Source organism: Lacerta agilis, chromosome 14 (genome assembly GCF_009819535.1).
Source record: "Lacerta agilis isolate rLacAgi1 chromosome 14, rLacAgi1.pri, whole genome shotgun sequence".
In the NCBI taxonomy this organism is placed as follows: Eukaryota; Metazoa; Chordata; class Lepidosauria; order Squamata; family Lacertidae; genus Lacerta; species Lacerta agilis.
The window spans coordinates 4,896,718-4,910,269 of NC_046325.1; the positions used below are offsets into that span (position 1 = coordinate 4,896,718).

At 46.5% G+C, this 13,552-nt stretch overlaps 1 protein-coding gene across 1 annotated transcript; it reads left to right on the forward strand.

Moving 5' to 3' along the window:
• The first annotated feature begins 200 nt into the window (after positions 1 to 200).
• AURKB (aurora kinase B) lies at positions 201 to 9,764 on the forward strand. Its single transcript, XM_033169919.1, has 9 exons — positions 201 to 299; positions 2,190 to 2,377; positions 3,347 to 3,500; positions 3,702 to 3,765; positions 4,433 to 4,624; positions 5,575 to 5,713; positions 7,771 to 7,919; positions 8,046 to 8,220; positions 9,170 to 9,764. The coding sequence occupies exons 2-9, from the start codon at positions 2,333 to 2,335 to the stop codon at positions 9,344 to 9,346; spliced, it is 1,095 nt and encodes a 364-aa protein (XP_033025810.1). The 5' UTR covers positions 201 to 299; positions 2,190 to 2,332; the 3' UTR covers positions 9,347 to 9,764.
• The last annotated feature ends 3,788 nt before the right edge of the window (positions 9,765 to 13,552 follow it).

Consider the following 13,552-nt stretch of genomic DNA (forward strand, 5'->3'; position numbering starts at 1 on the left):
TTTGCAAATCCCGCCCCTTTCCAAACCCGCACGCTACTGGAGAGACGTCAAAACTTGACCAATGGAAAGGGCAGGAGAGGCGCGCGAGTGGCGGGTGGCTCAGCCCTTCAATTAGCCAATGAAAAAGCGGGAGACCCGCTCCTTCGGAAGGGGAGGTGGAGCAGCTGGATTGTGATAACCAATTAGGAGGCGCGTCTAGAACGCCGCGGCAGCCAATAGGGCTTCGGGAGGGCAGATTTGAAAAGCGAAGGAAAAGGCGTTTTTGGAGGAGACGCGGATGGGAGGCTGTTGGCTGGCAGGTAGAGAATCTCGCGGGCTGGTGGGAGGAAAAAGGGGTCGGCGGGGCAAGGAAGGGAATCCCCCGTGTGCCCCTTCAGGACTGCGGCTCCCACCCTCCTGGACGTGATGGGAGACTGGGATCTGGTGTTGGAAGGAGAGCCACAGGGCTGCATGGGGTTAGCTGGATAATGGCTTGGGGTGGATCTCGGGGTAAAGGCCCCAACCACACTATGCATTGAAAACTACTTCTTAGTGCTTTAAACAACCATGGATCTCTCCCCCCCCCCCATAATCATGAGAACTATAGTTTGCTAAGGTTGCTGAGGAATGTTAGGAGACACCCCCTCCATTCCCCTTCCAGTGTTCCCTGCGAGGAGGGATTGGTTGTTGAACCGCTCTGGGAATCATAGATCTTTGTTTTTTGGGTGTGTGTATGTCTTCTAACAACTCTCAGCAGCACCCTTAGCTAATCTACAGTTCCCAGTACCCCCCCCCTCCCGCTGCTTGAAATGGTATGGTGCTTTTTTTTAAATGCTTGTAGGGCAGATGAGGCCTTTATTCCAGAACAGTGTGCAGAAAGTAGCATTATATGGTTGCTCTCATTCATATTTGTTTCATAAAGTCTATAAATTGCTGGATCGTACCCAAAAAACCAAACAAACCCCACCCTCAAAGCAAGAAGGCAAAAAGTAGCTCACAGGGAAGGGGGAGTTCCTTTGCCATCATACTACTAACTTGGAGGTATGTTTTTTGCTTATAATTTCTGTGGCACTTCCCCAGGTATGAAATGCTTTTCAACACATAATCAGGGTGGATTTGATTTAAATCACGATTTAAATCACTAGTCAGTAAGGCTTGATTTAAATCATAGTTTTCTACATAAAGACTAATTCTTGCTGGTACAACTTTAATATGCAAATAGATGAAGATTTTTAGAGTAACAACTTTTCATATTAGTTTTTGTTATCCCCAGTTTAATAGGTTAATCATTCATATTTGGACAACTTTTCTGTTGTACTTAGGAAGGAGAAAAATAATCATTACCTTAATAACAATTTAAATAGATTTATTAGATCCATTCCACTCCAAACAATCAATTTTTACTCCTACCAATGGAGAACCTGCAAGGGACTTTGCAAGGGCTCTTGTGTACCCCATAAGGGAATAAGGGCAGATTTTTTCTTATTACAGCTTAGTTTATGAACAACTTGGATTAAGAACGCTGCAAACCCAGAAATACCGGTAGGTGTTTGGGTTTGTGAACTTTGCCTTGGAATAAGAACAGGTTTTGCTTCCTGTTGAGGGTGTTCCATTTGTAAACTAAGTCCCCCGCTGCTATGGGAAAGCATGCCTTGGTTTAAGAACACTTGGGATTAAGAACGGACTATTGGAACGGATTAAGTTTGTAAACCAAGGTACCACTGTATAGCTGTGGAAGGATGTTGCTACAGGGCGTCTTAGAAGGCCAGAATTTAACAATAAAGAATAGAGTCTTTTGAAAACTGAAGTATTGTGCCAATACAGTGGTACCTCCCATTGTGGATGGTCGGATCCCGAGGTTTCCGCAACCTGAGGACCACTTTGCACATGCGTGCGTGACGAAACCCAGTAAAATACTTCTGGGTTTGCTGCGCATCCCAAAGTTTACGGTAAATGGAGGTACGACTGCATTTTGATTGTGAACACAAAATTAAACATGTATTAACAACAGTTTCTGTTATGTGTCACATGTGAATTGCATATTAGTTCATGCTTTCTGGAAAAATAAATAAAAAGTGTTGTTTTTTTTTTTAATGTTGACTAGATATTCTGATTTGGCGCCCACAACCCATGTCCCAAGAGCCATTTGGCTCCTAGATTTCCTGACACTGGTTCAGTTCCACAGCATGATATCTGTTAACCCTTTGCAGAGTGACTCTTGGGATTCAATACTGGAGCTGCGGTAATTTTGCTCACCATCTTTCTGACTTGGTGCTGGACACCAGAGCTGTGCTGTCTGTCCCTCTGAGGATTCTGATATCCGATGGTCTTTCAGATCATCTTGTGATCCAAGATGGCAAATAAGGAAAATTTGAGCAGTATGTATAGCCTTTCCAAAGTAAGTCTTTACCTATATCTGCCACTGCTGGGAAAACTACCAGTATACGTTGGGTGGGAATGTGTCAACTGTTGTGGTGGGTGGTGAGTGAATCTTTATTGAGGTGGGGGTTTAAACTGAATACAGTGGTACCTCGGGTTACAAACACTTCGGGTTACAAACTCCGCTAACCCTGAAGTAGTACCTCGGGTTGAGAACTTCACCCCAGGATGAGAACGGAAATTGCGGCACAGCCGCAGGACCTCCGGAATGAATTAAGTTCGTAAACCGAGGTACCACTATATGTGTAATAGACAAAAATTGGTTGACTAGTCTTTGACTTTATCTCCTGCTCTTGACAAAAGTCCAATCTTCTGTCTCTCTCTCTCTCTCTCTCTCTCTCTCTCTCTCTCTCTCTCTCTCTCTCTCTTTCTGTGTGTGTGTGTGGTAGACCGTGGGCTCTGAATTGTGGCTTTTACTAGTATCACATTAATGGGGCCTCAAATGAAGGTAAATAACCAATGAGGTCAGGGGGAGCATTCTCCGTTATTTTACTTTTCTATGGTTTTCCATTTCATAAGTTTATCGGTAACAGTGGATGGATGTCAGTTGTAAATACAATTAATACTAGACAAACCCGACAGTTTCAAAGTTATTTGCTTTGCTCACAAAATACAAGTAATAATAATGATAATAATTTATTATTTATACCCCACCCATCTGGCTGGGTTTCCCCAGCCACTCTGGGCAGGTTCCAATGAAAGATTGCAAGTACAAGTACATAAGCAAGCTAAATCAGATCACTGGAGTGTTTCGGGAAACCTACTGATACAAAATACACTGATTTTCTGTCTTTGCACACAGGGCTGTGTGTACGCCTTCATTTAAAAACCACGAAATGTGACCTTGAATGGGGCTAATGAAGGAGAGTCCCTAACTCCTGCCTCAGCCTCTCTCCTATTTCTTGATTCCGTTGTCCCTTTCCTGCAGTATCGGGTGAACAGCATGACAAGTGCTCAGAGGGTTGCCTGTAAGGATACCAACACTCCATCATCCATCACCCCTTCTGGATTACTTTTGGCCCACAGAGCTATTTCCAGCAGCACAAAGCACGGCCCGAAGGATTCGGGTGCCCAGAATATGGGTAAGACCTGGTCTGCTTTGTGGTGGGAAGGGTTTTTACTTTTTGGAAATGCCTCTCACTGATTCCTGTGCTGCTGAAATTGCCTCGGGTGCATCCCATTGCTTTGGGTTTCCCCCAGACCGCTTGTCGTAAAGGATGCTGGGGCTTGTGTTGGTCTTGCTGTGTTATGGATATGCATGACTTTGTTTTCTGCTTCCACAGCTGTCGCAGGCAGGGTCCCTATTGAGTCTGGCTCCATGGCTCAGCCGCCAAAGGAAGGCCCCGAGTGAGTTCTCTTGTTACTGGTTTCAGAACGGTGGCGATTGCGAATGGGTTTCTGGACTTGGGAATGGGTTGGGGCTTGCGTTCTTTGGCTGGCCATGTTTATTTACTCACTAAATTTCTACCCCGCTCTTCATCCAAAGATCACAGAGCAGTTTAAATATAAAAACACAAAGGTATGCAGCATACAGTCGTACCTTGGATTCTGAACGCCCTGGAACGTTTTGGCGCCCGAATGCCGCAAATCCGGAAGCGGTTGTTCCGGTTTCCAAACTTTCTTTTGGAACCCGAACGTCCCGAAGAGGCTTCCGCGACTTCTGATTGGTTGCAGGAGCTTCCCGCAGCCAATCAGAAGCCGCGCTTTGGCTTTCAGACATTTTGGTAGTCGAACGAACTTCTGGAATGGATTCCGTTCGACTTCCAAGGTACGACTGTAATATCAAATCAAAACAATACCCTGCCAGTTTGAAAGGCCATAGATTGTTTAATGAGCCAAAGACCTGGGAGAAGAGGGGTGTTTTTGCCTGGTACCTAAAGTTATGTAGTGGTGGTGCCAGGCTAGTCTCCCTGCGGGGAACAATAGGGTTTCAAGGTGTCCATCCCCTCCTTGCAACATGACAAATTCCTCTGGGCCGTCATGCTAGCTAACCTGTTTGTCCTCCACTCCCCAGGCGCGTAATCACCATTGATGACTTTGAGATCGGGCGTCCTCTGGGCAAAGGCAAGTTTGGGAACGTCTACCTGGCTCGGGAGAAAGAGTCCAAGTTCATTGTGGCACTCAAGGTGCTCTTCAAATCCCAAATGGAGAAGGAGTGCGTGGAGCATCAGCTGCGGCGAGAGATTGAAATCCAGTGTCACCTCAGGTACTGCAAAGACCAGAGGCCCCTAGGCCTCCAAGTTCATAATAGTTTTAAACGTTGGCCTGCTTTGCCCCCTTCCCGTGAGCAATCATGTGTGGGATGTAAACACAGAGCAGCCAAACCCAACACTGCTAGAGAGGACATGAAGGTAACTCAGTCCTCCAGGCTTAACTTCCTGTTTACCTGGACTGAGTTACAGGAACCAGAAGTAGGTGTGGTCTTACCTGGGAACCAGATCCCAAAGAACACTCCCCATTTTTGCCTCGTCTTTTGAACAAGCAGGATGCTCTCTCAGCTTGCAGCTGAGAGAAGCAGAGGTGAAGCCTGTTCCCCTATGGAAGCAGCTTCACCACATGTAAATAGATTTATCTAAGCTTATCTGCCTCTTTGAGCCTGTACTGTGACTCTTGGATGTCTGTAAGTAAACTCTTTTATATCTAATAATCAGTACTGTATTGTGTCTTTGCTTTTAAGAGGGAAGAAGGGGAATATACCAGGAATATATATTTCTTATAGAGGCTTTAGCAAGCCTATGCAACCGTTTTCTGCTGTGTTTTAGAAGGGAATGTAACTCTGCTAAGTTTGGAGCTTGCTCACACAAGCTGGGATTGAGATATATAAATAATATACTCATCCACACTCCTAAACATTCCCACATCATGGACAAAAACAGCCAAGGAAGTTTTTGGAAAAGATGCAGTCTCTTTGGGTGTAGAAGCTGTTGCCCCTAAAATCCTGTCAGTTTCCGGCTGTACAGATGTTGGTTAAATTTCTGTCTCTCGCAAAGACCCGGCAAACGAGAAGAGAAAAAGCACTGAAAGAATGTTATTAAATTAAAAGCGGTTCCTCAGCTGGCAGTTGTGTGGCCCCATGGATCTTCATCCCTTTAATGTCTCTTTCCTTTCCTGCCGCTCCCCGGTCGTAGATTCTAATGCGCCACCTCTTTCCTGCAGCCACCCAAATATCCTGCGCCTTTACAACTACTTCCACGACCGGAAGCGTGTCTATCTGATCCTGGAGTATGCCCCTCGCGGGGAGCTCTACAAGGAACTGCAGAAGCACCGGCGTTTCGATGAGCAGAGGAGCGCCACGGTGAGCTTGCGCATCACTGCGCCTGGGCTCGGAGGTTAAATCACAGCTTGGGGGCCCTGCAACCTTAAGGCACCACATGCGTTGGCCGGAAAGGCGGGAAGATGTTGCCAGGGGATGGGCTGTAGCTCAGCAGGAGAGTATTAATAATAATAATAATAATAATAATAATAATAATTAATAACAACAACAACAACAACAAACAAACAAACAAATAATTTATACCCTGCCCATCTGGCTGGGTTTCCCCAGCCACTCTGGTCGGCTTCCAACAGAATATTAAAATACAATATATTAACCATTAAAAGCTTCCCTAAACAGGGCTGCCTTCAGATGTCTTCTAAAAGTCTGGTAGTTGTTTTTCTCTTTGTCATCTGGTGGGAGGGAGTTACACAGGGCGGGTGTCTTCTGCCAGAAACCCCAGAGAGCCATTGGTAAATGGTGTACATCAGGCATGTCCAACTCCCAAGAGACTGTGATCTCTTCCCACTGTAAAAAAAAAAAAACCCCACTGGCAGTGATCTACACATTGGATTGACCAAAGTTGTTGAGCTTTTTTTGGGGAGCCTTCACCAAGTTGTTGAGGATCAACCAGGGATGCCCCGCGATTGGCCAGTTGGACATGCCTGGCTTACATGAACTGTTGAATTAGAGAAAACCCCTACATTGAATAAGAGCAATTAATGTCCATCCTTGAAAGGGAAAACATTACTACTACTACTACTACTACTACTACTACTGTTATTATTAAAAGGTAGAGGACCCCTGACAGTTAAGTCCAGTCGCGAACGACTGGGGTTGCGGCACTCATCTCGCTTTACAGGCCGAGGGAGCTGGCGTTTGTCCGCAGACAGTTTCCCCGGGTCATGTGGCCAGCATGACTAAGCCGCTTCTGGCGAAACCAGAGCAGCGCACGTTTACCTTCCCGCCGGAGCGGTACCTATTTATCTACTTGCACTTTTTGGCGTGCTTTCGAACTGCTTGGTTGGCAGGAGCTGGGACCGAGCAACAGGAGCTCACCCCGTCACGGGGATTTGAACCGCCGACTCAGGCTCAGTGGTTTAAATCACAGCACCACCTGTGTCCCTGTTGTTATTATTGGAAACATTTTAAAACTATTAGCAAGTATAAATTCATGTGGATGACAAAATTTAGCATCTGTACATTGCATGTAAGTAGATAAATATGTATCGCTCCAGCAGGAAGGCAAATGGCGTTTCCGTGCACTGCTCTGGTTCACCAAAAGCGGCTTAGTCATGCTGGCCACATGACCCGGAAGATGTACTCCGGCTCCCTCGGCCAGCAACGCGAGATGAGTGCCGCAACCCCAGAGTCGGACACGACTGGACCTAACGGTCAGGGGTCCCTTTACTTTACAGTATTAAGATAATTTCTCCCTAGTTGCTGCTGTGACAGACAGAAGGGAGATTACTATACCTATTGTTAATAAACACTAGAAATTGAGACCATGCTTAACACTCGTGCTGAAATAGAAAAGGCTTTTCCAAGAGTCTGAAGTTCAGGGAGGGGTCTAGCCTAATGTCAGTCTGGAATGGTTTCTACAAAGTTGGGTTTTTGGTGGTTATAAGCCAAACATTTGAACTATGGACGACCACTAATAACCTCCCCTGAAGACCTCCGTCAACGTGCAGAGATCAGCTGGTCCTTAAGGTGTCCTTAAGACTCTTAATCTAGTAAATTATATACAAGAATATTGAACGGGGCCCAGTAACATGGGCAGCCAGTGCAAGCTTTTAAGAATCGGTGCTGGCAATAGTTTGTTTGCATTAATCAGATCTTGAGGTTACCAGTGCATGAATCATCCTGGCCAGGCTATGCCTGTCCAAGAACGGTCATCGTGGGCACACCAGCTAGAGTTGGCAAAAGCCACTGAGGCTCCCCGATTGTGCCTGATCTGTTTGGCTGTCATTCAAAGGGTGTAGTTTGAGGTTACCAGTGCACCAAAGGAGCAGGGCAGTGGGTTCAAGTCTCTCTGGGATAGCGAGGCACTGGTGTCCCAAGGTGTACTCAACGGACCCTTCTTTGCTTCACCTCTGCAGTACATGGAAGAGCTGGCTGATGCCCTCCTCTACTGTCACAGCAAGAAGGTCATTCACCGTGACATCAAGCCGGAGAACTTGCTTATGGGGCTTAAAGGGGAGCTGAAGATTGCTGATTTCGGCTGGTCCGTGCATGCCCCCTCACTCAGGTAAGGGGGGCACCCTTGGTTTGGTTCGCCCTGGTAGGCTCAGGATATCCGAGGCCCTAGTTCTTCACTGCACTGCCCCAGATCTTTTCAGCTCTTAACCGCCCTTGACTTCCTGCTCTGCCTCAGGAGAAAGACCATGTGTGGGACTATGGACTACCTGCCCCCTGAGATGATTGAAGGCAAACCACACAACGAGAAGGTGGACCACTGGTGCATCGGGATCTTGTGTTACGAGTTCCTGGTGGGGCACCCGCCCTTCGAGACCGCTTCCGCCCCGGAGACGTATCGGCGCATTGTATCGGTGAGCTTCGCAGTTGTCTTCACAATTGGCTCACAATTGTCACTCATGCCAGCCATTTCCGTGCAGAGTTACTGGGTTTCAGCAGGGACCCGAGAGTTGAGTCCGGGGAAGAGCCCGTCCGTCAGTTGGAGTGCTGTGGCAGACTCTTCTACTGCCGGTGGCTCTGTGCCATGAGTTTGGGGGTGACCAAGCCAGCGAGACGCTGAGGCGGCCGGCCGGCTCTGACTTCCTGCGCGCTTGGAACTGGGCAACCTGGGGGGGGGGCGCCGGGTAGATCTTTTCACCCCGGCGCCGCATATGCTTAAGAAAGCCCTGGTCAGGAGTGGAGGGGGTTGGATGGCACCTTGTACTCCTTGTACTTCCGGCAACTTCTGCAGCCAAGCTGGTGCCAAACGCCTTGCTCTGCTTTCCTTTGGGCCACATCGGCCAAGCTGAGAGGGTGGTCTTGTTGTCTGGGCAGCCCAGGACCTCCAGACACACTGCCCAGGCTTGCACACCATGGAAGGTCACTTTGGTGCTGCTAACGCAGCCGTTTGACTTCACCCCTGGAGGTGCACTCCATTGCCTCTTGAGACAGACGGATGCCAGCAATAGTACACAACTTGACACTCTTTGGGATAAAAGGCCGCAGGAAATACCATAAAAGTTTAGGATGCCTCTTCCCGGCCAAAATTCTGAGAGATTAAGAGGGCCCTCTAAAGACACTGAATATTTAGCAGATCATTGTACAGTGCCTTCTTGCTTCCTGCCTAAATATGTTAGCAATGCAAGTACCAGAGATGTGTTTCCGTGTGTGTGTGTGTGTGAGAGAGAGAGAGAGAGAGAGAGAGAGATGCTTTCAGAATCCGAAGAAACATTTGTTCCTTGCTAAATCCTCCCATGCCTGCTTTTCTCTGGTTCGTGCGTGGTCTTGACCCCCTTTTCTCTTTTTCCCGCACCCCAAATACAGGTAGATCTTAAGTTCCCCCCGTTTGTGACAGAAGGAGCCCGGGACTTGATTTCAAAGCTGCTGCGCCACAACCCGGCTGATCGACTGCCACTTCAGGGTGTGATGGAGCACCCTTGGGTGAAAGCCAACTCACGGCGGGTGCTGCCTCCTGTCTATAACGCTGGGCCTGTGAACTAGCTCTAAGGAGTGACTCATGAGGAGGGACTGGTTATAACCGAGCGACGGCCCAGGCAGAATTTTGGTTTGGTTGTGTTTTAAGGCTTTCTTTCAAATGATTGTAGGGTCTTAATTTTATTTATTTCTTTTGATCCTGGAAGAACTGATAGACGATTAGCGTATTTCTGCCTGCTGGGGTATCGGCTATACGTAAACTCCCCCCTCCAAGCTTCTGGGGGAGCTGGCTTGGATTGCTGATGTGTCCGTATTGAAAAACGGGTGTTGCTTCAGTTGGAACTGAAGGCCTTTAATCCTTACTCTCAGAAAAGCTCTATTCATTAGGCCCACAGACACCCAGACTGTTCTAAGACATTGTTCTTGTGGCATTATCCTACAGAGATGTTTGCGTCTTTTAATAAAACTAATATTTTTATATATACTTGATTTGGCTGTGCCGCCTCCTTCCTTTGTCCAGATAAAACTTTGGATGGTGATTTCCAATTTCCTCAAAGCGCAGAAACAGATGGGTGGGGTTTGGCTTGGCGCTTGACACAGAGGGCTCATTGTTACGCTGGGGGCGGTGGCTCAGGCTGAGTGTACATGTGCTTTCTTGCCCAGATGCCCCGCCCTGCCACAAGCTCTTCCTTTGGACTTTCCAAAAGACAGCTTGGGGAAATTGGCCGGAAGAAGAAAGCGGGCGTGGAAGTTATGCTTGCAGGACTGTGTTGGTCAGTGCAGGAGAGCAGAGATTTCGTGAATGCTGCGTGGAGCTCTACGATGGGAGAGCGAATGTAAAGAACTGAAAGCATAAATAGAATATTCAATGGAAAGGGCTAATTCTCACTGAGGGGGTAACACGGCAGTTGCATGTAGTGCCCCAACTGCCTTCTAAAATAAGAAATAAAAATAGCCAGTGAGGCTGTAGTTGGTAGCGGAAAAGCAATCGGGTGGAGAGGCTTTTTAAAGTTTCAATTCTTGTGGCACTGATACTTTTAAAATTGCAGCCCTCTGATTTCTTTAGCTGCCAGAGTACAGTTTTTTCCCCTTCAAACAGGAAAATGGAGGAGGGTGAACCTGCCTACTGTTTCTGGGGGTGTCCTAGTGGGGAAACGCATGAGGCAAGTGGGTTAACTCTTTCCTAGTCACCCCCTTCAAATGGTAGCTTCAAAGCTTCATGGTGTTTAGAAATAATGGCGAAGGAGGGCCCAGTAACTACTTTAGGTGCACCTGAGCAGTACAGCTTCGGGTTTACAAGTACAGTATAGGCTCTCAGGATTCAGTTTGGGGTTTTTAATGGCCTCTGCCATTATTGGTACGCGAGGTGGCTAATAATGCCAAAATCAGTTTAAAGAAGGGAGAAAGATGCAAGCTATATTCCAAGCATGTGACATGAATTTCATGTGTTTTTATTGTGTATTACATCTACGCTTATGCACTCAAATATGTCGTAAGCTGCTTGGAGAACTTTTTTGTGTAACGAGCAGCTAACAAGTTTAGATGATATGATTTTCAAAAGTTGAGATTTCCTCTGCCCCAAAATTAAAAGAGCACTCGTCTCCTGCAAGATGAAGATTAGATGTCATTTTTTTGCAGGGGGTTAAAAAGTGCTTCCTTGTACATCATTTGCAGTTTGAATTAGCACAGCTCAGATGCATATTTAGCACTTGTTAACTTTTTCATTATATTTGTACCCCACCTTCCCTCCGAGCAGCAGGGGGTTGGACTAAATGACCCTCGGAGTACTTCCAAATCTACAATACTACGTTACTATGACTCCTCGTTTTATTCTTGCAATAACCCTGTGGAGGTACATTAGGCCGAGAGATAGTGACTGGGATGGCTGGATGGAATTTGAACCCTGGTCTCCCAGGTCCTAGTCTGGACCTTTCCAAACACGCATCATTTCACTACGCAGTAATTCAGTTTTACTAGCAAACGAGAAGTTACGCTAATCCCTTTCCAGCCCCGGGAGGAGCGTGGGGAACGTTCACACACCTACACACTGCAACTGACACACTGGTGTGTCATGAGGCACAGTTTGGAAAGCTCTGTGCTAGTCCAACACTACACACCATATTCTTGGCAAGAGAGAGAGGCTGAAATGAATTGCGACTTCTTTATGAGTAGGCTCCCTGACATGAGTAGACCTCGGTCATATACATTCATTTAGTGTGTTTACTCTCAGTACATGCTGCTTGGTTGCTGAATCCTAGTACAGTGGTACCTCGGTAATCCATTCCGGAAGACCCTTTGACTTCTGAAACGTTTGAAAACCAAGGCGCAAGGGGCTTGTCTGCAAATTCTATTAAAAAATAAATAAACACACGCAGCGGAAGCCATTCAACTTCTGGGGCATGTTCGAAAACAGAAGCATTTACTTCCAGGTTTTCGGCATTTGGGTTCCGAAATGTTCATCGATGGAGACTATCGAGAACCAAGGTACCAATGTACAGATCTACAGCATGTCGTTTTGAGACCATCCACCTCCGCTAACTGGCTTTTAGGTGTATAATTTTCCCCAAAGATCCTTTGTATTTCAACTTTTCAGCCACTTGGACTCTGAGTTTCTGTGGCTCAACGCCCCCATGGGTGGTTTCCTGGAGACGATTTTGCTCTAGCTGTGTTTTCCTTGACATTCCTATTCCCCCCCCCCATTATATCCTGTGGCTTGAAGCACATGAGGAAAGCCCAGCAAGGTTCAGGCCAATGACCTACCTGGTTGTTATGTGAAAAAAAACCTGCTCATTTTCCCTTAGAGCCCATACAGAGTCCTTTTGTAGGTTCTCTTATCGGTAGGAGAAAATAACAGAAACCAACCAGATAATATTGAGAAGCAAAGCAGCTAGGAAGCCTGATATTTAATAAAACTGTTGTAACAGGGTGCTCTCCCCCCCCCCCCCACACACAGGAGGGCGGGGAGGGACCCCAAGCCGTGTGCGCAAGCCCTTATATAGACATTTAAAATAGCCCGCCCTGGAGTCCAAGACCACCCCCAGAGACATAATACAGTACATACAGGTGAAACTCGAAAAATTTGAAAATTGTGGAAAAGTCCATTTATGTAAGCAATTGTTTCCATTAATATATGAGATAGACTCATGACATGCAAAGCGAGATATGCCAAGCCTTTGTTTGTTATAATTGTGATGATTATGGCGTACAGCTGATGAAAACCCCAAAGTTGAGATTGTTGATTTGGGGTTCTCATCAGCTGTACGCCATAATCACAATTATAACAAATAAAGGCTTGACATATCTCGCTTTGCATGTCATGAGTCTATCTCATATATTAGTTTCACCTTTTAAGGTGAATTACTGAAAGAAATGAACCTTTCCACGATATTCTAATTTTTCGAGTTTCACCTGTGCATCACAGAAGGGGTGTAGCCGAAGACCACCCACAGATACATCAGAGAGGGGCGGAAATCTGTGTGTGTTGTTTCTTCCTGTCTGCCAGGTTACCTGACTGGATTACCTGGGCATCCTGGCCACTCTTGTTATGATACCTACTGTACTCAATTCCTAAATCCAGGTCACAAGCTCACAGCATATTCATATCTTAAATGTGCCCTTAAGACAGGATTTGTGAAGGAGACAATGGGGAGATTTCCCATTTCCTTCGACCTTGCAGAGAAATATTTGAGGTCATTTCGGGAGAGAGAAAATGATTTCAGGACTTTTCTGTGGGTTTCAGACATGTGGTTTACATATTTGTATGTGTTTGCTTGGTACATTTATGGACATCTATTTTATATATATAAGACCTTAAAATTCTTATAACATGGTCCAGCATCCTGTTCTCACAGTGGCCAACCAGAGGCCTGTGGGAAATGTGCAAGCAGGATTCGAACACAAGAGCCTTCTTCCAGCAACTGGTATTCAGAAACATTGTTGCCTCTGACTATGGAGACAAGAGCGTAGCCATGTGGTTAGTAGCAATCGATAGCCCTCTCCTCTGTTAATTTGTCTCACCCTCTTTTAAGACCAAATTGGCCACCATAGTTGGACAATGCAATGTGCACCTTCATTTCTCAATCCACCTGCTTTAGCTACACTGACCCTTTGGCCATTTTAGCTGGATAAATACGGGATTGTGTCTACAGCCCAATCCTAGCGGCTTCTTTCCCTCAAAGCCAGGACAAAGCCATATTGCTGTAAAAGCTCTGCTGGGTCTAACCTGGCATCCATCTTGACCACAGCATCTTGGAAAAAAATGGCTTTCGGCTA

Bases quoted from the DNA above. Each gene is read 5' to 3' on its own strand.
- AURKB (XM_033169919.1), top strand. From the start codon at position 2,333: ATGGCAAATAAGGAAAATTTGAGCAGTATGTATAGCCTTTCCAAA. The intron at 3,766-4,432 runs GTGAGTTCTCTT...TCCACTCCCCAG, and splicing joins CCGCCAAAGGAAGGCCCCGA to GCGCGTAATCACCATTGATG. The intron at 8,221-9,169 runs GTGAGCTTCGCA...CCCCAAATACAG, and splicing joins CGTATCGGCGCATTGTATCG to GTAGATCTTAAGTTCCCCCC.